Consider the following 22944-nt stretch of genomic DNA (forward strand, 5'->3'; position numbering starts at 1 on the left):
ACATTTTCTCTTTTCTTGTCTCCTGATTAACAAGCTGTAAGTATATACTTAAACAATACATTAAAAAAAGCAAATTGAAAATCTAAAGAAGATCCTTCATTTTTAATATTGAAACAAGGACAAGCAGATTATTAGCAAACTGAATGGCATTTTGCTTTGATACTACAGAGGACTGCAATTGTAACTCAGTTGCAGAGATCCGAGTACCTAGGTTTATGCCCTTGAACATCACACCTACAACAGGTCAAGATTAAAATGTAAATGATGTTTCTTAGGCAGGCGATAAGGCCAGTTGACAGTGCTATTCCTATATGTAAGGTGATTTATTATCAACTTAAGCAGCAAGTAATCATATAAGCTGAGACCAAGATGATAAAGTAAAATTCATTCGGAGGCTGAGAAATATGCAATGATTTACATTTGCTTGAGAAGACAAGGATACTGGCAATTTGAACTGACTGCTGTTCAAAAGTGGGAATGAAGGTAAGATCAATCTGTTTTACTTATTAGGTAGTGCTAATAATAATAATAATAATAATAATAATAATAATAATAATAATAATATGAAATAATCTGCTACAGCAGACCTTTGAAGAATCCTTCCCTTACAGGTCTTTCAGCTTTTACCATTAAGAGATCACTTGGATAGGGAAATGAGATCACCCTGAGTTGGAACTTGCAGTACTAAGAAGATTCTTTAAAACATCCCCTAGATGCGAAGTCTGTAAATCCAACTCATATCTTTTCCCCATCTTTGGAAAGAGGGTATTGTGTTTACTGGCAAGAACTTGACAGGTTTGATTTAAATCATGAAACGCGCATCAAGCCTGACATCAATTCAAAGTCTACGGCATCCAGAATCACATAGAACACACTCGCCTGGTATCTGAAACAGCAGAATCTTCATAGCTGACTCTAATCTTCATACAGAACATTATGAAAACTTGTCATCCAGGAAGATTTTTTTTTTTTTTTTTTTTTAAATAGAAACTGTGAAACAATTCTGGTTTCATTTAAAAATTGCTTAGCTAGAAAACTCAGAGGGAATGAAACTTTTTTCATAATAAAATTAAAATATAAATTAATAATTATTATTTTAACAGAGAAACTAGTCACTATGAAACGAATGCAAGCCACAGCAGCCTTACATGGATAATTACACTTTTATTCATCCATTAAACCCAGAGTATTTCAATAACTTATACAAAAGGTTATTATTTACTCTGTAATCATTAGCTTAGCTTAGCATAGCACATATATAGCAAAAGTAAATGAAACATCAATTAACTGCTTAGGAAGAGAGATGAAGAAAGCAATAACACATCCAATAAATTAACCTGTTACGTGTAAGTTCAGAAGTGCTGTAGCTTGTTGAAGCTCCTTACTGATGGGGAGTGATGGTCACAGGGAGGCAAAGGAGGTCTCCTGCCAAACAGTTGCAGGACACCAAGGAAGACATCCATACAAGCTCTGCTGAAAAAATTGGTGCCCATCGGCACCCACATAAATCCGCTGTATCCTCAGTAAAATAAACCCCCTTAGAAGAATCCTGTGTACCACTTCACTGCGTAAAATAAGCCTTCCCTGGTACCTAAATCTCGTATTATGTTTGAGTTTGAAAGAATCACTTACGTGCATACTTCAGACTTAGCATTGATTAGCAGAGACTAACACGCAGCAGCATTGCGCGTCCTCCTGGATGGCAGTACGGCACTTAAAAATGGGGGGGAAGGGAGGTCTATAAAAATGTATAGTGTAACTACTGTTATTCATCTTGGAAAACACCCACCACTGAAATATTAGTCTCATTTTAGCATCAAAAATTAGAAATAATTTGCTAATTCATATGACATCCATACAGTGTGTTGTTTTTTTTTTTAAAAACGTGGAAGCAAGCCAAACCACCCTCAGAGGTGAGCGAGGGCAGGTGATGTGTACAGAAACAGCACTACTTATCACTGACAGTACATGATGGACGTATTCAAAAGCACTTGCGATGGACAATAGAGGGACCAGCTTCCTCATATTCATCTTTACTGATCCACATTTGCTGGAAAGTGGACAGCGATGCCAATATTGAACCCCCAATCCAGACAGAGTATTTACGTTCTGGTGGTGCAATCATCTAGAAGAGAAGTGCAATCTGTTGTAAATAAAATGACAAGCAGATAACAGAGTAAACATCTCTTTGGATGAAATAACTAGGTGAAACTCTTGTCATCATAGAAGCGTAACTCCAATGAAGTAAAGCACCTAGGAGGTAGAAAGGCTGCCATATTTTGTCTTCCACCTTAAGGCAACAGAGATGCTGTAATGTCACTGTGAGCAGACAAATATGGCAGCCCATAAGATATCCGCAGATGGCCCATAACACAGCTACCAAAAAAATTATAAACATATATGAAAGAAAATTGGAGTTTTGAAATATTAACCTAATTTGGTTGTAAATAAAGACCGCTGGGACAACACTACACAGAATGGTCTGAGCACTTAATTTTTAAGGATAAAAGAATTCTTTTATGTAAAAAAAAAAACAGACCAAAACATTAAGATACACTGGCATTGTGTATCTAGCTAAGCGCTAGATGTAGAGGTAGAAGACCTCCTGCCGAGTTCCCCCTTAGCCATTGAATTGCTAAAATACACTGGATGTGCCCTGGCTTCTGCGTGCTCCTGTTTCCATTCCTGCCGCTCCGGGTCGTGCCCGTTCAGCATGCCGTCCGCTGCCCGATAAAAAGGGCCTCTCTATTTCACTATACCTTGTCTTGAGTCCAAGCCGAAAGGGTCCTTTCAAATAGCTAACAAGCTGCAGAATTCGCATGCTGCTTGGATTTTGGATTTATTCTTTCACCCTTTTCACTAATGACTCACTGACAGCTAAGCCTTGAAGCCTATAATACTCCCAGTATATTCTCAAGTTGTTCTTGCCCCCTTTCATATTTACAGCTCCATCTTCTCTAGTTCATCCCTACCTCTCTTGTTGTTCTGTGGTGTCTTTCAAGCAGCCCTTTTCTCCCTCATAGCCCTGTTTCATGGGGAATCCCACAGGACTCTCTTCCTTAACTGTTGTTTCACATTTTCTCAAAATGACCTCATCAACTCCCAATGGCTTCAGCAACCATTTTTATTCCAGTACTTCTCAAATCCCTCTTTTAATTCTGCTTTGGCTGGTAGGATGAAAAGGGGTATTAATTAAGCAGGCTGTCCGAGGCTCTCCTAACGTCAGGACTTGGGATGCAAGACCTGGACAATCTCTTCTGGACATTTTGATTTGTTTATAAGATCTAACTTTCCAACAAAAGCTTCTTTTGTAAGTGCAGGTGTTTAAAATTACCTTAATCTTCATAGTGCTTGGAGCCAAAGCTGTAATCTCTTTCTGCATACGATCGCCAATCCCAGGATACATCGTGGTTCCTCCAGAGAGGACGTTATTAGCGTAGAGATCCTTACGGATGTCGATATCGCATTTCATAATACTGTTGTAAGTGGCTTCGTGGATACCTGCAGATTCCATCCCTGAGTGCAAAGAAGTTTCAACATGTTATTTCTCTTTGTCCCCTTCTTTTTCTTACTGTTAAAATGAAAGGAAGGCTCACTAGTCCAAGCTGTCTCCCTTAAGAAAACTCCAGGGGGAAAAAAAAAAAAAGAAAAAAAGAAAAAAAGAAAAATAAAAAGAAAAAAAGAAAAAAAAGAAAAAAAGCTATGTGATGCTTAGGAGAGGAAGGAGAAAGCCCGAACACACTCCTCGCCTTCTTTGTAATCTCAACATAGTAATTAAATACACTTGGGAGGAGGAAAGATCCCAATTATGATTTCATACTGGGCTTTTTACCTCCTCAAGTCAAAAAAAAATAACATTGTTTAAGGGAAAAATCTAAAGCGAGGCATTACTGCAATAGTTTGCCATTTTTATAGTCTTTTATGATGCTGTTAGCTCGAAATAGAAGCCCACTTGGCATTTCAGTGAGCTACCTTGCTTTTGAGGTGTTGGTTTAATTTGAATGCCAGTAGAGTGTAGTTACCTTATGGTACTATTTTTTGCTAAAGAAAAGGAACAGACCAGATACGGTCCTGGGAATATAGTTTGAACTTTAAGTACTAGACTTTTTAACTAGCTTCACACGCACACTTTGACAAAGATCTCTGATCTAGGAAATCCCGATTTCCATCGCTACGTTTCTGATACTGACCATTGCGGAGCACCAACTCCGATTCCTGATACACTTCTGGCAGCCAAATCCCTCTACCTACTAAAAAGAATTTCTCCTGCTGATGCTCAAATACAGAACTTGGAGCTATATTCATACTTGAATAGTTTCCTTTCGACATACAAACACAGCTAGCTTCACCGCTGCGTTTAATGGAAATTGTGCCAAACTGCCTGCAGGCATTTTGCTCCGTCCTCAAGAGTGGAATTTAAGTGGAAAGTAGGAAATTTGTGAGGGCAGTATGAATTACCCCATAAAGTGTCAGTCATCCACTGGATAGAATGGGAATTTTAACACTACAGATAAAACTGCTGGAAAATAATGTACGATTTGATTGTGTGTGATTAAATTATAGATGAATATAATAAAATGATAAATGCAAGCAGCATCTAGATTAAAAAAACACATAAGCAGCACTGTGCAGTTATAGATCAGGCAGTCAAGATAAAAAGCATAATCTTCTGACAGTACTCTAAAACATCATCTTAGAAACTCTACTGCATTTGTAAGAGGTTGAAACCATCTTAGAATTCAGGTATTTCTAAACTGACAGGCGTCTTTTTGTGCAGCAGTTGTAGCAGCAGTGTTCATAGGTTCTAAAGAACTGATTAAGTCAATAGAAGCTGCATGTTTCTAAGGTCATTTGAGGCTCAACACCTCAGTTCCTACAGCTGAATGTTGTCTATACCTCTAAGAAATTCTTCTTTTCATTCTCTGTCAAGTCCCTAGAAAGAAAAGTCCTGTCCCACCTATGAAGGATGGCTGGAAGAGAGTTTCTGGGCATCGGAACCGTTCATTCCCAATGGTGATGACTTGTCCATCAGGAAGCTCATAGCTCTTTTCAAGAGAGGAGGAGGAAGCAGCAGTTGCCATTTCATTTTCAAAATCCAAAGCCACATAACACAGCTTCTCCTTGACATCTCTCACAATCTCCCGTTCCGCTGCAGAGAGCCAACAAGGTTTTAATCAACACGGCGCGTGACAGCCAGGACACAGATTTTCTCATGCATGTTTCCCCAAGTTCATGCCGGTCGTAAGGGTTCATTGGGTTCTGACCTCTCTGTTGTCTCAACAACATTACTTCCCCTTTGCATTGCCAAATTTCCCTCATCGGCAAATAAAAGATGTATGGTACTACAGAATACTGTAAAGATTAATGTTTGCATGTTTATGTCCCAAAACCTTGATCAAATCCCCAGAGGTTCACCCATTACCGGTTACTAACTTTGTTGCTTTGTCTGTGGAAGAGGTATGATCAAACACAACAACCAGTTATATATGTCAGTGACTTAGGATTTCCTAATGAGGTGGCATCCTTGACCTTGATGCTCAACATACATGCTGAAAGCCAAAGCCAGGAAAACCCCATTAGCTAACATGAAGGTTTGTCCCAGGCCAACCTAGTGCGAGGGGTTTTGAAGCATCTCACCAGGTACGTGCTCCCTGCGTAATAAGACAACTAACAGAGCAAACGTATGCAAAGCGCATCCAAAGCACAGCTCGTTACCAGTGGTGACAAAAGAGTAGCCTCTCTCCGTAAGAATTTTCATGAGATAGTCAGTCAGGTCTCTGCCTGCCAGATCGAGTCTCATGATGGCATGAGGCAAGGCATAGCCCTCATAGATAGGCACATTGTGTGTGACACCATCCCCGGAATCCAAAACTATTCCTGGAAAGTGAAAGAAAAGCAGCTGGTTATTCCCCACCGACACAGGGTCTCCATGTATTCCATATTCTCGGTTGAAACATGCAACAACAAATAAAGATGCTCACATGGCAAATGCTTCTGTTATTTCTATAACTAAAGAGCTGCTCACATGAGACGAAATCGTTAACGTAAACTAAGCAGCAACTGTGTTTGAGGAAAAAAGACACATAACACTCAGCAATTTGATTGTATGGTTCTTGCTGAACAGATGCTACCAATAATGGCCTTACGTGGATGCAGAGGCTTTCATTTCAGGCAACACCTAGCACTTTACAGACATGATATAGTGTACAAACTGTAAAAAAAAAATAAAATCTATCTATAAAATTAAAAATTTGAATCTGCCATTAAAATAAACCACCCCATTAGGGAAAATACAACAACAGTTTATTTGTGCACAGCCATGTTACTTATATTCTTGGATAGGAAATGAAATACATGTTTTCCACTCAAAATAAATAAAGCATTTCTGATACCAAACATGCATACAAATAGTTGAATTTTAAACATAAAACAAGTATCTATGACAATTGTAATTCCTGTAAGCTGCCGATCTTTTTATACAAAATTTTATTGTGGCATCAAGCTACAAAGACAGATGGTATTTTAATTTTTTTCAAAGTATATGAAGACTCAAGGGTTGCTAAGAAGTAATTGATCGTCTCAGTGCTTGATCAGACTCTAAATGGCAATAAGAAGAGACCTCCATGCTAATTCTAATGATCACTTAAGAGCAGACATCATTAGGTGATTGAAATTCAACATTTAAATGAAATATTTTCATTTAGCTACTGAATGTTTTGTTGTTGTGGTTTTTTTTTTTTTTTTTTCCTACTGGGAATGGATCTTAGCAATAGAGGTAGGTCTAAAGTAAGCAGGAACGGTGGGTTTGGAACAAACTAGTTAAGATACAGCCTCTTCTCTGTGCTGTGCCATTAAGGGCAGTATTGAACCATATCATCTTTCCTCTGTTCATATAGCTGAGGCGTAGTCACTTGAGCTTTTGAAGCAGAAAGTCATAAATCTGCACCCACACCTGCCATGAAGTTGAAAACAACTAAGAGGCACTTGCACAGCGTGGTGGGAAGCATTCAGTTCCCACGTGGCTATCCCTTCTTCTCAACACGCAGCCGGTGCCTCAGGGTGACCGCGGACCTGCGGGTGTGCGTACACAGAGCCACGAGAGGAGGACGGGTGGCAAACACAACTCCCAGGAAGACTCACCAGTCGTTCTTCCAGATGCGTACAGAGACAGCACTGCCTGAATTGCTACGTACATGGCTGGCACATTGAACGTCTCAAACATAATCTGGAATGAAGAATTTGAAAGCCTTTAGGATCTACACTTAAGAGTATCTGAAGAGACAGCAGATATATATATTTTTTTTAATTAATACTGCTAGTTACTACTTCTGAATGCCCTCCTGAACCATGGTTCTTCCATGAAGAGCACGCTATGTTTTCTTTAGGATTTCATTAAAAAATAAAAATATCACTGAAGTCAGTGGATGTCTTTCCATTAACCTCAGATGAGGTCAGATTTTTACTGATAATATCAACTGAAGATGACACCTTGGGATAACTTTTTTACCCTGATGGCAGAACTGCAACAACGCAGCAATCTAAGGTTTTTATATATATAAATACATATACACACACACACACACACAAAAATTTTTAGAAGACGCGTCTGGAAGAAGCCACGAGGAATAATCTGTCTATTCCCCTCTCAAGGAAGAATCAGCCATTCCTGACACAGCTTTGGTTCTGTCTCAGAAATTCCTCTGCTGGAGCATCCACAGATTCCTCCGGCAAACAAATCTAGTGATACACTATACTTACTATTATCAGGGTTTTCTTGGTGTCTAGCTAAAACCTCACTTGGTCTAGTTTAAACCCATTCCATCTCGTTCTGCCCCTGCAGCAAACACAACAGTTTGTGTCTTCTCTTTATGGCGACCTTAGCCATATTCTCGTCTCATCCCCCACCTCCCCTACTCTAACAAGCTCCAGTTCTTTCCATCTCCTGTGTCAGATACACTGCAATTCTATCCGAGCAGATGGAATAACATTTGTTTCCAGCTGGACTTCCACTGGAGCTCTGCTAAGGAAAACCATTAAGGGCACAGAGTGAACTAACCCACTCTAGACAACCCTATGCACATATCCTTTCTTAAACCAATGCCACCTACCCCAGGCAGTGCCATCCCATCGCTGGCGGTGCTGCTGTGACCATGTTTCATAGAATCGTAGAATCATTTAGGTTGGAAAAGACCCTTTGGATCATCAAGTCCAACCATAAATGTAACACTGCCAAGCCCACTACTAAACCACATCCCCTAAGCGCCACGGCTGCCCGTCTTTTAAATACCTCCAGGGATGGGGGCTCAGCCATCACCATCGTACCCATCAGAGCCACTGACATCAGGGGGTTAAGCTTAAACTTTGGATTTCATAAGCTAGTACCTTTGCCAATGAAGTCTACTTTTAATGAAAAGTATGCTTCCAATTAAAGAATACACGAATTACCGATATTTCATAGTTAATTGATGTAATGAATTTAATGCAATCACTAATAAACAATAAGCCTTTAAACAATCTTGAAAACAGGATTTATCATTACAGTATAATGACAGAGAAACAGTCCTAGACATGCCTACTGTATGAACCACGCTTCCTGGTTGCTATAAACTAGGCTTTTCTTAGGGTCTGTTGTTGTTTATTATCTCCCAGTTGTATTATCTCCCAGTAACGCGTGCTGTCAAGCTCACTACTTAATTAGTTTATTTACACTGCTGCTAAATTGATGCATAATCTTCCTATTAAATACATGCCAAAAGTGAGCACAAAGGGAAGCGCAGAGCCACATCTCATTTTCCCAGGTGATTTTATACCTATACCTGTATTTAAATCACACTTGCTTCTGGTTTCATCACTGGCTAAATTTATAACACAGACTTTAGGCCAGAAGGCTGCTCTAAAATATACAAACTTCAGAGCGTCAGACAAACTTTTGGTTCCGATCTGAGTCTGCTAAGTCAGACCGGGTACGTCACAGGCAGAAACACTTAGCAAAGCATCATTTAAGTTATAACGCTTCAGACAACTCATTTTCCCAAGCCAGCACAAACATTCCAGTTTTTGAACACTTTTCCCCTGATTCCTGAAGAGGTGCTCCCGTTGGGAGCTCCGCAAAGTCATCTGCGTGATGGCCTTCAAACATCTTTAGTCAAATCTTCAAAAAAAACCCCAAAAAACCAAAAAAACCTATTGTGATATGATAACTAGCATTTTGTCTGATGCAAAAGTGTTGATAAAATGACAGTCTTCAGGGCAGAAAGCAGGAGCTGGTACAGCACGAGCTGAGGAGCTGGGCTACTACAAGTTGAGCACTCTTGGTGGCACATGAAAGGCGTCATTGACCCAAAACTCACACAGAAGTGTGATTCAGCTGATACCTGACCCGTGTTACAGCGCTGGCAAATCTCGGATTTAAATACCTCAATGACTCATAACTCCATCCAAAAAATTACACGAATCCTGAGTTAATATTATCTACACACCGAAACTCAGCATCAGACGCCATCTCAGCCTCCAGCTTCCCCACTTCAAGAAGTGAGCACACACCGAGCCTTGTGAGCAAAGAAAACTACTTCAAGCTTTTAAGAGGCCAGTTCCATATACCTCACGGCCACACACAAGTACGAAACATTTTAGGGCCATCCAGAGAACTTGCGTGAGCAGCAGCAACTTTTTCTCTCTGTCCGTGGCTTAGCCAGCACGCTAACCCACGCTAACCCTTCAGGGATATCTCCCAGATGAAGAAGGAAGTTGAATACCCAGGACTATTGATATTTTTAGCTGCTTCTGTGCAGAAATGATCTGCGGCACAACGTTCAGACAATTACCTGAGTCATTTTTTCACGGTTGGCCTTGGGATTCAAGGGAGCCTCCGTCAGCAGGATGGGGTGTTCCTCCGGCGCAACCCGGAGTTCGTTATAGAAAGAATGATGCCAAATCTAAAAACGAAAAATCGCTTTAGAAAAGTGTTCTGAAGATCATTTCTTCTGCCCACAGAACTACACGGAAAGCTTTTCAAATATAGTCTGAGTGATTATTTTTTTACAGGCATATTAAAATAGACAGAAAGCATGCAAGAGCAAAATCTGCCAAATTCAACTCTATTTTAGAATCAAAACCATTGGGTTTCTACTGTATGTAAAAACAGAATATAACCTACACAACGGAGCCCTTCCAGCTAGGATTCCCTAAACAGCGCATAGCTCGCCCTCTCCAAGCAGGGGCAGCGGTTAGCTCCCACCCCCAGGGCTCTGATACGGAAGCTGAGCCAAGCACTGAGTTGTTAGACCTGGAAAGACTTCTCCAAGCTGCTTGGAGACTGATCCAGTTGCAAATCATTATCAAGATGCTCTTTGGAAATCTAATTATTTCCACAGAAGTGAAGGGTCCTTCGTGCTACAGACATGTCATCCAGTAAATCCTGAATCAAACTCTCACTTACTACAGAGTAACTAAATTTCTTAGTCACGGTCTGTAAAGTACTGTTGTATTTTTTCATGTTGGAAGGTGCTACCTGTATCAAACGATGCTGGCTTTGGTTGTCTGAGGACTATGGCTGTGAGGAACTGAAGGGATTTTCTCCTTGATGCCAGCTCAAAGACAGACTGTTCAGTAACACAATGAAATATTTCTTATCTTCTTGTTCAATTCTTTCCTACCCTTATTTCTTTTTTTTCTATTTTTAATCATATTCCAGCTTTGCCTGACCCAACAAGTTTACTTCTGAGCACAAAACATCAGGGTAGTTTTATGGGTAATTTTATTTGATTAATATCCTAGAAACAAGTACTATTATGCTCCAAAATGACTTAAGTGGAAAAATATCTTACCTAAATCCAAAGCACCTACAAAGTCAATAGCTGTCCAGAGCTGGAATTGTTAAGAAAATTATCAGCCCTAAAAAAAAATTTCAGTTCCATCTCAGTCCCCTAAAATAAAATTATCAGATGTTGCCAGAACTGGGGCTTGGGATGACCCGGCCATCTTCCATTGAAGGTTTAGAATACAAATACAGCAAGAAGTTGAATAAAACAGAAAGCAATCATGTAAAAGTTAAAAATATAAATCAGATATAAGAAGAAAAAGACTGCCGTTTCAGACAGGAAAGCACTAAGGGAAGAGAAGGAATTACATGATTAACGAAGTACTGGAGATTTCAGGAGCGAGGAACAAACCTGGACTCGTAAAGCAGGACCCTGCCTAAGCCTCGGGCCGTTTGCAGGTTTTTCCCTTAAAACCAGGCACGATTAGGCGCTGTACAGCCCATTAGACTTGACCTAATAGTAACCATAATGTTAATGGATAATGATATTCTACAAGAAACAAAAATAGTTCAGCGTTGGGTTTTATAGGTCATGAGAATTAAATGTAAGCAGCAAGCACAATAGCAAAGAGAAATTACTGAGGAAGAATTATTCCAACGCTTCTATTAAACATTTATGTAGTCACCAGAGCCAGAAAACGCTCCATCCCGACGCTTTCCCTCCCATATGTTGTCAGCTCAGTTGCTGTGAACAAATTAACAGTGATGTACAATGCCCTGTGTTATTATCCAGCTGAAAACGGAGCAGTCCCCATTTGAATATTGTGAATTGAAGCACAGGAGAAGAAGAATGCTTCATTTCATCGCCTACGTGTTCTCCTCCTCCGTTCACACGCACGTCTGCGCGTCCCGCAGCACCCTCGCTCTCGCTTTCTCTCGCGCCCATGCGCGCTCGGCCTCATCTTTCGGTGACCCCCCTCTTTTTGTAACGGCGGGATGGTCGGGCACTGCACTGTTATGCCTTTGTCCCGTTTTTGGCACGCTACCCAGTCATTCTCACGTTTCTTCTACATCGTGATGCTTTTAGTAGTACGATTTGCAAGCATTGGAAAGAAATTTGTGGTTCGGATCGAAATTACGCGACTGGTTTAAAAATCTCGGGGGGGTTATATATGCATATGCAGAAGATATTCCCCTTAGCATCAACACTTTAGGAATTGCATTTCAGGCCTTCTCTCAGCCGTAAAAGTGTGCGCACACGTGTGTGCCTGTGTGCATGCGTGCGTGCGTGTGTTCAAGAGCTTCAAGGGAAGCTGAGATATATGATTGACTCAGGGAAGCCTGTATATTAAAAAAATATGCTTTTTTTGTTATTTGCAGTAACCACAGAAGTCAGCAATGCTCTTTCTTGTCTCTTCCCTACCACTGCCTTTCTCTCATGCTTCTTTTTTCTATTTGTTGCCCATTGCTCATTCACCTGAAAGCAGCCTCCGCTTTCTGTCCCATCTGCTCCCGGGCTCAGCAACAAGTCCAAGCACAACTCAGGGCTGGGGCAGCTTTGCCAGCTACGTTGCAAGCTGTCTGTCAGAAGGAGGTAAGCCTGGGCTAGGGACCCGCTTGCACAAGTAATTCCTTCATCCCTCTTAAGTGACAAAGGGAAGAAAAGCTCAAACTACAAGAACCCAGGTAGTATCTGACCGTTGCTTGAATTACAGCACTGCCTGAAGCCTCCACCACGTTACACCCTAAACCAAATCAATCTAGCCATGAATTTACACTGCAGTAAAGCACATGCCACCTTTTTTACCTTCTCTAATTCCTTTTCCTTACTAGGTTTTAGATAGTCTGCTCTAGCACCCAGCACTACCCAGAGAACGCACAGATACCAGCATGTTACACACAGGACAATTTCCAGAGGCAGAGACCAGTCGCTGAGGGAAGAACATAAAGCAGTGACCTCCAATTTTATTTTAATTTTTTTTTTCCTACAGGGAAATATGATTTCTTGCTGAATGCAGATAGCAGGAAAATTATCAGAAACGACAACCGAACGGGATGTATGAGGTGGACTTTCTACTCTGCAGAAAGGAGCAAGGTGCCCTCCCAGCAAGCAGCGCAGTAATGAAATGCAAATACTGTGCTTCCATCTAGAGGAGCAGGTGGGCAATTTACTTCCAAATACGAACTGAGGAACTCCCATTGCTCCCGTATCGACTTTCATCTGGAACACTCCGTGCTTATCAGTTTGGGGTCAGGAATAGGACACAGTAACTGACTTTAGCTATGTGTATTACAGTCGTGTACACCTCATCTCAGCAAGCGTGAGTGCAGACCACCACTGGCCCCGTGTCTTCCTTTCAGTGGCGTTGCCCACAGGAAAACATTACTAGAAGCATTCGCTTGTGGAGTTTCCTTCCCATACCGTGCCACCTGGAGATGACAAGGGACTGAATTGCAACCCTGTCTTTAAAGACAACGTACAAAATTTCCACATACAGAGTCAGATGCTTCCTGAAGAGACCAGGACACACGGGACATGGGAGATATTTAGCAGAGTGAGAGAGCCCTTCGGGCTCCTCCGGCCGCTCCAGCTTCTCCCCTGAGCACGCCTCATCGCCTGCGCCTGGCCTGGGACATCCCGGAGCGGGCATTTCACAAAGAGCTCGCTGCACTGACCGCATGCCAAGAAAGTCGGGCTTGAGAGGGAATAAAAACACCTTCTCGCCATCCAGACGTTAAAAGCTAACTGGAATTGGCAACAGGAAAACATGCTTCAGGAAAAAAAAAAAAAAGAAAATCCACTCTCAAAGAATTCGTACAGGGCTAGGAAGCCCCAATCTGTCTTTTCCTCTTTCATTGACAGTGAGAATGTCATACATAATACAAGATGCAGGCATCACCCATCGTCTTGTTCATGTAGGCAAGTACTGAGGAGAGAAAATCACCCTTCCACCTTCCAGTTTTTGTTCCCAACTTAAGTCATGTATCTTTAATATTTCTCCAATTCACCTCTGATGAATCGCAACCTGTATTTTTTTTTTTACTTTAGATACTTTCTTTGTCAAACGTTCTGCCTCAGTATGAACTTCAAGACCTAAAACAGTACATAGAAAGCATAAAATACTTTTATAACATACTGCCAAATCTGATGAGTAATAAGCACTTACTTTTTCAAAGAACAGTCACTCTAGGGGTGCCAGGGCCTGACCAACTCCTGTACTAGCGTATTGTACTATCCCTTTACCTATACTGCAGTTACAAATTCTTCAAGGATTTTCCCTTTGGTTTGCAAGAAGGCTAATGGCAAATTGCGTGTCTTGGATAGGATGATGCCTCAACAAAATTGCATTAAAAATAACCACCCACCTTTTCCATGTCATCCCAGTTCGTGATGATTCCATGCTCAATGGGATACTTCAGCGTCAGGATTCCTCTTTTACTTTGTGCTTCATCCCCTACATAGCTGTCTTTTTGACCCATTCCAACCATAACACCCTGCGAAGTACATTATTCTAACATTAGTACAGTATATCAAGCACATAAAAATGATATTCTATCATCTCTAAAGTTAAAACTTAATATTGTACCTGCTACTGCCGTTGCAGAACGTCCCCCCAAAACATGCAAGGGACTAAAACGTGAATTTATGGGTAAGCACCTACTCCGTGCTCACTCCCCTCTCAGCCCGCCGGGGAGAGCAAGGCAGCCTCAAAAAGGCAGGCAGGCATCTCACCCGTGCTGCAACTAATGCCCGTGCAGGAGCCCAGCCGAGGCAATTTTGCAAAAAAAAGCATTAATTTATATAAAACAGAGGCAGATTCTCTAAAAGAAAACTCACTTCTTAAATAGTAGTTTTACTAAGTTGATCATGTTTGCATTAGGAAGCCTATCCTGATTGCCCCAGATAATATAACAACGTATGAGGTACAATATTATTCATCAACTAGTATAAAAGTATTTTTCTCGTGGATACAGTTTAATTCCATGGATTCATTAATACAGCGGCTGAGCTGCTAAAGTGTGCAAAATTACATGCCAGCTCTAATCCCTCATACAAGCCAATGAACAATCTGAGAGGTTAAAGAATGGACGTGTTTTCAACCCCTGATACTCAGCTTCAGCCATTCACAGAGGTGTTCAAAAGGCATTCCTTAAAATGCTTAGTATTTTACGCCTGTCAAGCCAGGCTCACTGAGCTCAGCAAAAGAACACACAGAACTTCAAGGAAGGGTTTTTACAGCCCAGAAAATTAAAATCTGACTCAGATATGAATGAAGTGAACAAAAATCTGCATCCTCTATTTATAAAGGAACTGTTAGGAAATTAATTAAGCAGAAAGACCCTTTCCAAGGTCAAGAAAAGCCACATTTATCCTTTCCAGTCCTGTTTGAGTTGATAAAGTGATGCGCTAGAGACCTTTCTGGAAGTTTATTGGGCCATACCGTTGCTTAATGGCACAATAAGAGGAACTTATCACTATTATTCCTTTGGTTTCTCATGCTAGAAATGTTCTGCCTATCTTTTCTCTTTGTATTAATACAGCAAGTACTAATTAATCCAGCAAGTTGTTTGTTTGTTTTTCCATAAGACACCTTCATATCATTAAAACACTTATGTTCTTTTATGGCCAACATTTTATGGCTGAAGAACACCTTTTCCTAAGGATCAATAAGTTTACCTCATGGCATTAAAGATGTGCAGCTCAGTCCTCCAGTTCTTAACAAGCTAAACTACAAAGGCCAACGGGAGTTTCGCCTGAATAAACTTGATGCTTTATCACTGCCATCTCTAAAGTCTCAAAAAACCCTACAAAAACCCAAAGCCAACCCAAAACAACCATGCAAACCAGACAGCGCTTCCATTTTGGTACCGACGGACCTGATGGCGAGGACGTCCAACGATGGATGGAAATACGGCTCTTGGGGCATCATCTCCTGCAAACCCAGCTTTGCAAAGCCCAGAGCCGTTGTCACATACAAGGGCAGTGGTTTCATCGTCATCGCACATAGCGCCTCACAATTTTGGCTGCAAAACAGTAATTTGGGGGGAAGGAGAGGGAAGGGAATAGGACAGAAGCAACTCTCCATCATTTAGAGAGCAAACTGCTGTAAAAAGAATAATCTTGGAAAAGAATAAACCTCAACAGCAAAGTCTAAGCTAAAGCCCCGATCTTGCAAAGCATGTTAAAGTATCCACATAAATTTCGGCTTGAATAGGTTGTACCAAAGCAAATGAATTAATTCCAAAAGGGAAACCTCCTCTGCTGCAGCCTCCAGGGGCCCTGTGATACTCTGTTAACTGGCCCCGTGACCACGGGGCAAGTTCAGCTGGGGGATACATACGCAGCTCGACTGGGACTTCGGCAAGCACAACCCCATCCCTTCCAAGGCTGAATTACCTTCTAGAAATTCCATTTGTTCAAAAGGAATTGATCGTACGCACCTACCAGTTCTGATGGTAGTAGTTAGATGGTAAATAAGAATCACCAAACATTCATTACTTCAAAGACTGCAGTTGTTCCCTAGCGGCATATTTAATTTGCCTTTTTCTTAGAGGGTCATCATCAATCTTAACCAACCAACCAAAAATAACCCCCACACGGTTTCAGGGAAGTGTTTGCTGTGTGTTTTTAAATGACAGCTCCTCTGTAATGTGAAGTGCTGACTACGGGGCCCGTTCCATATTTGTAAGTGGTAAATACCTTATCGAAGTGGTTATTCTGGGAAGCAGAACAAGAGGCAGCTGGCACAACCGCCCAGGAACAACTCGACTTCAGGAGTTGGCCAACACATCAGACGAAGGCCTGAACTCCTTGAAATTCATGGCAAAACTCCCACCGAGGGAGGGCCTGAATCTCACCAAGACTTGTGTTTCGGATTCCTTGGTTATTTTTAGGCCTGTACGATTGCCTCTTTAGGCAGTCACGGAGAGGGAAGAATTTTCTTTTTCCTTCTCGGGCACTTCACTGAATAAGGCAGGGTACTTCAGAAATGGGAAAGGAATGAAAAACAGCACTTGTCCAGCAAAGTTCTGGTCCCTAACAGTGCAAAAATGCATTAAGCATCATTTTTGCGATTAATGCAAAAATGTATTTGACTTCTGATGGCATTACAGCTCCACCCGAGCGCTATGTGCGCAGGCAGGCCAGGAGCGGTGGCAGAGCAGCCACCAGCGTTGGGGTCTGCCCTGCAACCGATTCCTGCTCTCCTGTTCGTGGGGTTTAAAACCTCTCCTGCTCTTCAGAGCGTCCCTGCAACACCCAGGTCCCTGGAGATTTACAAACAGGAACGGTTTTGGTTTTTTAAGCCTGAGCTGCGTGAAGTCGCTGGCGCTCCATCCTTGCCCGTGTGCTTTACAAAGCAAGCCTGTGATGTGACTGATCCCAACGCTCGCAGGGGAAAGAGAAGCATCATTTGAAAACATGACATTGTTTTAAATAAGAAAAATAATTTCCATTCTTGTTGATGTGCCTGTGACTGGAAGATTCTTTTTCACGTAAGGAAGCAGAATAATTTTATCACAGAGAGCTGTTAACAAATCTAATATAGGAATGTTTAACCATTACTCCTAGTAGCTGGTATTTTGGAACATTCATTCATGTCGCCACAAATTGTTATTTTCTTCTAAAACCCTCAGGAAAAGGCTTTTAGAATGCAACAAACCAACCATTTACCGGCAGTACCCAACGTTTCAGAACTGCACCCAGACTGACTCCAGCAACGTACACCAGAAGGAAACTCAGTTCTTAAATACATCCGAAATGACATCCGATGAGCCGCTACAATTTTCGAGAATTTTTAGAGAAATGCTACAAAGCTCCGAGAGCTCAGCACCGCTCCTTGGCTCTAAAGAAAGCTGGACAGGACCGAGAGGTTTAATCCTCCGTGGTAAGAAATACTATTGCCATTCATTCGTACACACGGCATTTCGTAGAGCTTTCCCTGTAAAACTATGGTCAGTACAGCCGTGCTCAGAGACACCAAATCCACAGGGAAAGCCCAGCTGATCTGTACTGGTTCCACTTTGGCGTGCTGGCAGCAACTGTTTTACACTTTCACTCACTATTGATTAGATTCCAGAGAAGCCACTGACACTAATAAAATCAACAGCTGAATTTGTTCATTTCCCCTTTTTTTTTTTTTAAAGAAAATTATCTTGCTTTGCTTATCATTACTTAATTACGAGGTGAATGAACTAATAAAGAGCACTAAAAATTTTCATCGATTGAGCCATATTATTGCTGCTGATTTTATAGGTCTAACAATCACTTTCAGAAAGCAGCTATTTGGAAATCTTTTCACCAGATGAAGTTCCCAAATAAATTTCCTAAATTTGATTTTAATTTTTAGTTTCAATTTTTATTTTTCTAATTCCCAGTGCAAAATTAAATACAATTATCAGAGAACTTCCTTTTGGTCTCTGCAGAAGGCCTGACGTCCAGACAGCAAACACTATCGAAGTGGTGTTCCAGGTTTCGGACAGACTAAGAAGGTTTCATTGCACGCTACTGATCCTTCCAGGAATGAGGAACGTCTGCATATTTCCCTGCAACCATGCAGTCAAACCTGAATTACCTTACCCCAGGAGACCCGCTGGAATTCCTAAAAGCTCGAGGCAAACAGCATCCAAGTCCAGCAAGTGTGTAAATCCCCAAAAGATCTCAGAGCAAGTGAAGCCAAGCATTAAAATCATGAACCGTAACACAAAAAAACTCCCAGGGCAATACTTACCCAGGAAACGGCGATGATTTGTAAAAGCCTCTTTCTAAGTGACATGATCTCACCTGCCATTACATTTATATCAGCTTCTGGAATGGAGTTCACAGAATATCTACACGTGGCAAGCCATTTTTGGAAACCTTTTTTTTCCCAGTTTATGCTTATCGCAGTGACAGCACGAAGGCCTGGATAAATTAGGGCAGAATTTCTGCCATCTCTGGATCCTCTCCCACTCGCTCACTTGCGACACGACAGAGGGCTGTTTTCTCCCCTCAAGACAAAAAACCCCTCACGCGAGATGAGTAAGACTGGAAGGATTTGTAGGTCCACTGTCGCGGTTGGAAAGCTTTCTGCTTCATTATAACACAATTAGCTAAGAATAGCTCATTATCATTCTGTTAACACCCATCTTCAAGCTGGAAAGGGACAAGTCTTACCACGTCCAGTACTCATGTTGCAACTGTACCTGTTTGTGCGGCGCAAAGCCTGAAAATAGCTGACTTATCGCAGTACTTGGGTGACGCTATGGCTGAAAACAGGGACTGCATCAGCAATCAGCCATTCAAAAATAGATGAGCCATCACCATTTTACAAAAACACAGCGATTGTACTGGAATGTATTGGATTTATATAGAAATTCAGACCTTTACTAGACTAAGAAATATTAAAGAACCATCAAAAGAAGAAAGTTTACAGGATTTACCTACAGCGGTAACTACAGCTGGCAGTATTTCCTATTCCATAGGACAAAAACAAGTGATGCAGAACATCAGATACGATTTGGTAAACGTTAACTCTGCAAACGTAAATGCCAACCCCCTTTCCTACCTGCCACGCGACCGCGCAGCAGACCTCGCATTCAAGAATCCTTGGACCTTAAGCGGATAATTCACTTCACTAACAGCTCTTCAAAGTCAACCTTGTATCTGCCCATCGGTAAAACTGATGGAATCCTTCCATTTCCATACTCAGGTTTTTCTTTTCCCACAAGATTTTTAGGATTCTGGTCTAGCAAAGAGGAAATCAAATGGCTACTCCATTTTTGTGACTTTATGTCTACTCCTTTAGACTCGGCTTGTTTTGATTTTATCTCCATTTTATACAGATGTGAGCAGAAACGCAGACAGAACAAACAGCAACAAACAACAATACAGGGTGTAAAAACAACCTTCCGGCTTCCAGTGGCGACAGTCTTCACAAATAAACTATTTTTTGAATCAGAGAAATAGCTGTGCAGTTTCAGAGACCATGGATGTATTAATATGCAATGCATAACACTATTACATGCCTACAGAAGCTGAATGCAAACCCTCTGCTTCTTATAGCCTCTTAGTTGAAAATGTACCTTTTATTCATTCGTGTCTCAAAGCCCAAGTATGTAAAATATGTGAGGTTGTGTCATTGTAAGCTTGAATTTCACGCGTTGAGCAGCTGAGTAACATCTTGTACCAAAGATATGCAGTAACTAAACCCACCAAGACAAGTGCAAGTGAATTAAAAAAAACACCCAAAAACCCAAAACAAACAAAACCACACAAGGAAACCTACAGAAATTGCACCTTTAAACAGTAAAGGAATATAAGAAGTTGAAGACATTTCTTCATGTCATCTCAATTCTGAATCTTTAATCATCTGCTTACCTCCTTACCATATACCTATCTGTGCGCCTGGTCGGAGCCATTACAAACTGTATGGCCAAAGAACCTTCTTGAATCTTTTATTTTCAGAAAAAAAAAAAAAATCCAGTAGTTCTTCCTTTATTGCACTCTGTAAAACTTCTTGTTATAATCAAGAAGCCGATAAACAGTAATAGCTGAATATTCCTTTAAAATTTATAGTTTAACTCTTAAAATAAAATTTATATAGAAAAAGTATCATTTACAGCCCATTCAGTAGTAATCAATCATTATGTACTCACAAACAATATTAAATAACTTGTATGCAGCAGTTTCTTTATAGGGCAGAGGGGAATATTTTCTCCTTAGCAAATATAATATTCCACTGTTGAAGAGCAATTCAAGTCAACTTTGGAGCAACTGTGATATACACAAATTTCTTTTAAGAAGCTCAAGATTCATGTAGTGTAACAAGAATATATACAACTGTGTCCAGTGCATAGCTTAACAGCAGCATGTGAAAAGTCTATTATCTGGAATTGGCACACCATTACCTACGGGGAAATAATTTACCCAGAAAATGCAGTGTATTCAGAGAACACCAGTGAGGCACAGTAAAACAACAAGATGTAGTGTAACTAGGTATGTGAGGAATAAATAGCGGGATTTTGCTCTGGAGGTCAACAGCTTAGAACAGTAAAGACTTCGCCCTCGAAGCCATCTTCGGAAGGAAAGGGCTCCTCCTTTCATCTGGTTAGGAAACAAAAAACGCCAGAGAAATAATCATGAATACAAATCAGAAGACGCTCCACCGCGACTTACATTTCTGAGGCACTATAAACCTTTTGCCTCTGATGCAGCAATAGATGCCACAGCACAGGCTGCAAACATAAATGATTTAAAGAAAAGAGCATTAATAAAAGGGGAAAAGAATGGATACAAGGTATTTGTGTATTATGTAATTACATTTACATACTGGAGATGAAAATGCATAATTATATGCATAGACATTTTATTTAATGGCCACGTGTAATATAAATATGATTACGCACATTTTAATTTGGACATATGTAATGTGTTCTATGGCATGGTTTGCACAGCTGCCTGTATGTGACTCACCATCCACAATCCAAACAGAAAGAAATTAAGGACATTTTTCCAGTAAAATGTAGTTTCAGTAGTAGTTTGCTACTTTGAATGGATGCCTCTATGGCCCACCCATCCCCATGATAGCTAACACAATAAAAGAGTACTTCACAGTCAGCTTTTCAGAGACAAGGCAGATTAAACAAGTAGCTGCTTCCTGCCAGCGTTTACATATACAGAGGACAACCCAACACCAGTGACTCCCAGTCACTCGGAAGGGAAATCTGCACTCCAAGAATGAATGACAGTTGAAAGCAAGGTATAGCAGAGGGAAGACATAAAAAAGAAAGGGGTAGCATGAAGGAGAGAGTGAGCTGTGCTGTCTTCAATCCAGTCTGCAACTAGCAGTACGCAATATGCACGCCACTTTTAAGTAGCTTCTAATTCAGGGGTTTTAGAAGCTTTCACTTACTTACCTTTCGCACAATAACATGTTCACTGGGATTGATGATTAAGGCTTCTCTTTCCTCCTCAGTTTCCATCTGAACAGCGTATTCGCTAGGTACAGACCTGTAACTGCTTGCTTCAAATCTAGAGAAAAATTAAAGGGAAACAATGGAGTACTGAATTATCTGCTCTTTTAAAGTACTGAATTCACATAAGAAACATTATTTTCTATACTTACATTACTGGGGGAAGGTCCCCACAAAAAGCAGTAAGACTTTGTTTATGTTGCCCCGTCTTTTTCAGTCTCTATTTGCAATCTACTCTCAAGGTGTTTTATTTATTCAGAAGAACCCCCATCATCACTAGCTGATTGAACAGTGATTTTCAGATGATGGTAGGGATGGACACTTTATGTAGGCAGATGGATAATGATATTTTAAATTAAACAGTGGCTGCACTAAAGCTGTTATATGTGAGATTTTTTTTCTAACTTGGAAAAAAAGAAATACCACTCACTACTGAGTCCAACATCTGAAGCAAGAAATTAAAGAAAGAAAAAAAAAATCCCAAAGCCCGTAACATTTCTTGATCCACGGAGTTAGACCTAGGATTTTAACACAGTTACACGTGCATTTTCATTGTTTCAGGTACTGTGGACTCAAAAACAGGTTCTGTTATTTGTTTGTTCTATTATTTGCTCAGAAATCTAACACCTATAGGAAAACCTATCACTAATCTCACTAAAAATAAAAGGCAAACAAAAAATCTGACACTGTTTTCCAGTTCCGTAGTACACTTTGCATTTACTCCAGGCATAGTGTAAATGAAAACCTCAACCATGCATTTGTCCAAGGGGAAGCAGAAGCGAAAGATGGCTGTGGCTCTCCGAACACGTAAGTTATTTCATACCCACATAAGGGTTTAATGCAGCAATCTAACTGTCACATACTTCAAAAGTTTAAGGAAAGAAAAAGAAGTATGTTTCATAGACACTTTTCTTTCATAGGAAAAAACCCCTGTGTTTTACAGACAAGAGTAATTTACCTGTTACTTCGCTCCTCAGAGAGCCCAAGAGCCTCTTCTGCAGCTTCTCTCCTCCTCTTCTCTTCTGACAGTGTTTCCCTCAGCTGTGAGAGCACCTGCTGCACTGAATCATATTGTTGCTCAGTCTCTGCAAGCCTACGACAAAATGAAATCTGAAATCAATATTTTACATACTTAAAGAATGCATTTCTTGGTTTTTTTTTTATTAAGGAATGTTCTTTTTTGCGATAAAGGCTTAATTATAATGAGATGATTTAGACTAGATATTGAAATA

The 22944-nt window shown here is 40.7% G+C and overlaps 2 protein-coding genes across 25 annotated transcripts in view; both read right to left on the reverse strand.

Annotated features, from left to right (window-relative positions):
• Nucleotides 1-1981: 1981 nt before the first annotated feature.
• On the reverse strand, nucleotides 1982-15932 carry LOC309592881 (actin, alpha skeletal muscle B-like; the record flags this gene model as incomplete). Of its 5 annotated transcripts, none has more annotated exons than XM_082316831.1 (8): nucleotides 15638-15932; nucleotides 14126-14248; nucleotides 9825-9935; nucleotides 7141-7225; nucleotides 5716-5877; nucleotides 4958-5149; nucleotides 3335-3516; nucleotides 1982-2125 (listed from the first exon to the last, which is right to left on the reverse strand). In XM_082316831.1, exons 1-8 carry the CDS (start codon nucleotides 15764-15766, stop codon nucleotides 1982-1984), a joined length of 1128 nt encoding a protein of 375 aa, XP_082172957.1. In that variant the 5' UTR covers nucleotides 15767-15932. The 5 variants fall into 5 exon arrangements, with proteins under 5 accessions (XP_082172957.1, XP_082172956.1, XP_082172959.1 ...); XM_082316830.1 differs by having other exon boundaries at nucleotides 14126-14254; XM_082316833.1 differs by lacking the exon at nucleotides 14126-14248.
• Nucleotides 15933-19412: 3480 nt separating this feature from the next.
• LOC309593597 (uncharacterized protein) overlaps nucleotides 19413-22944 on the reverse strand; it is a gene marked incomplete at its 3' end in the record, with an annotated part of 47564 nt that continues 44032 nt past the window's right edge. For 15 of the 20 annotated variants that reach the window (XM_082318379.1, XM_082318373.1, XM_082318367.1 and 12 more), the window contains 3 exons: nucleotides 22671-22805; nucleotides 21656-21770; nucleotides 19413-20843 (listed from right to left, as the gene is read on the reverse strand). In XM_082318379.1, the coding sequence (XP_082174505.1) occupies nucleotides 20685-20843; nucleotides 21656-21770; nucleotides 22671-22805 (409 nt within the window). Of the gene's footprint in view, nucleotides 20844-21643; nucleotides 21771-22670; nucleotides 22806-22944 lie in introns of those variants that run through there. The other 5 variants (XM_082318368.1, XM_082318370.1, XM_082318364.1 and 2 more) reach the window with 2 other exon arrangements.

The sequence above is a fragment of the Platalea leucorodia genome (assembly GCF_965183815.1).
Source record: "Platalea leucorodia genome assembly, chromosome: 7".
Classification (NCBI taxonomy): Eukaryota; Metazoa; Chordata; class Aves; order Pelecaniformes; family Threskiornithidae; genus Platalea; species Platalea leucorodia.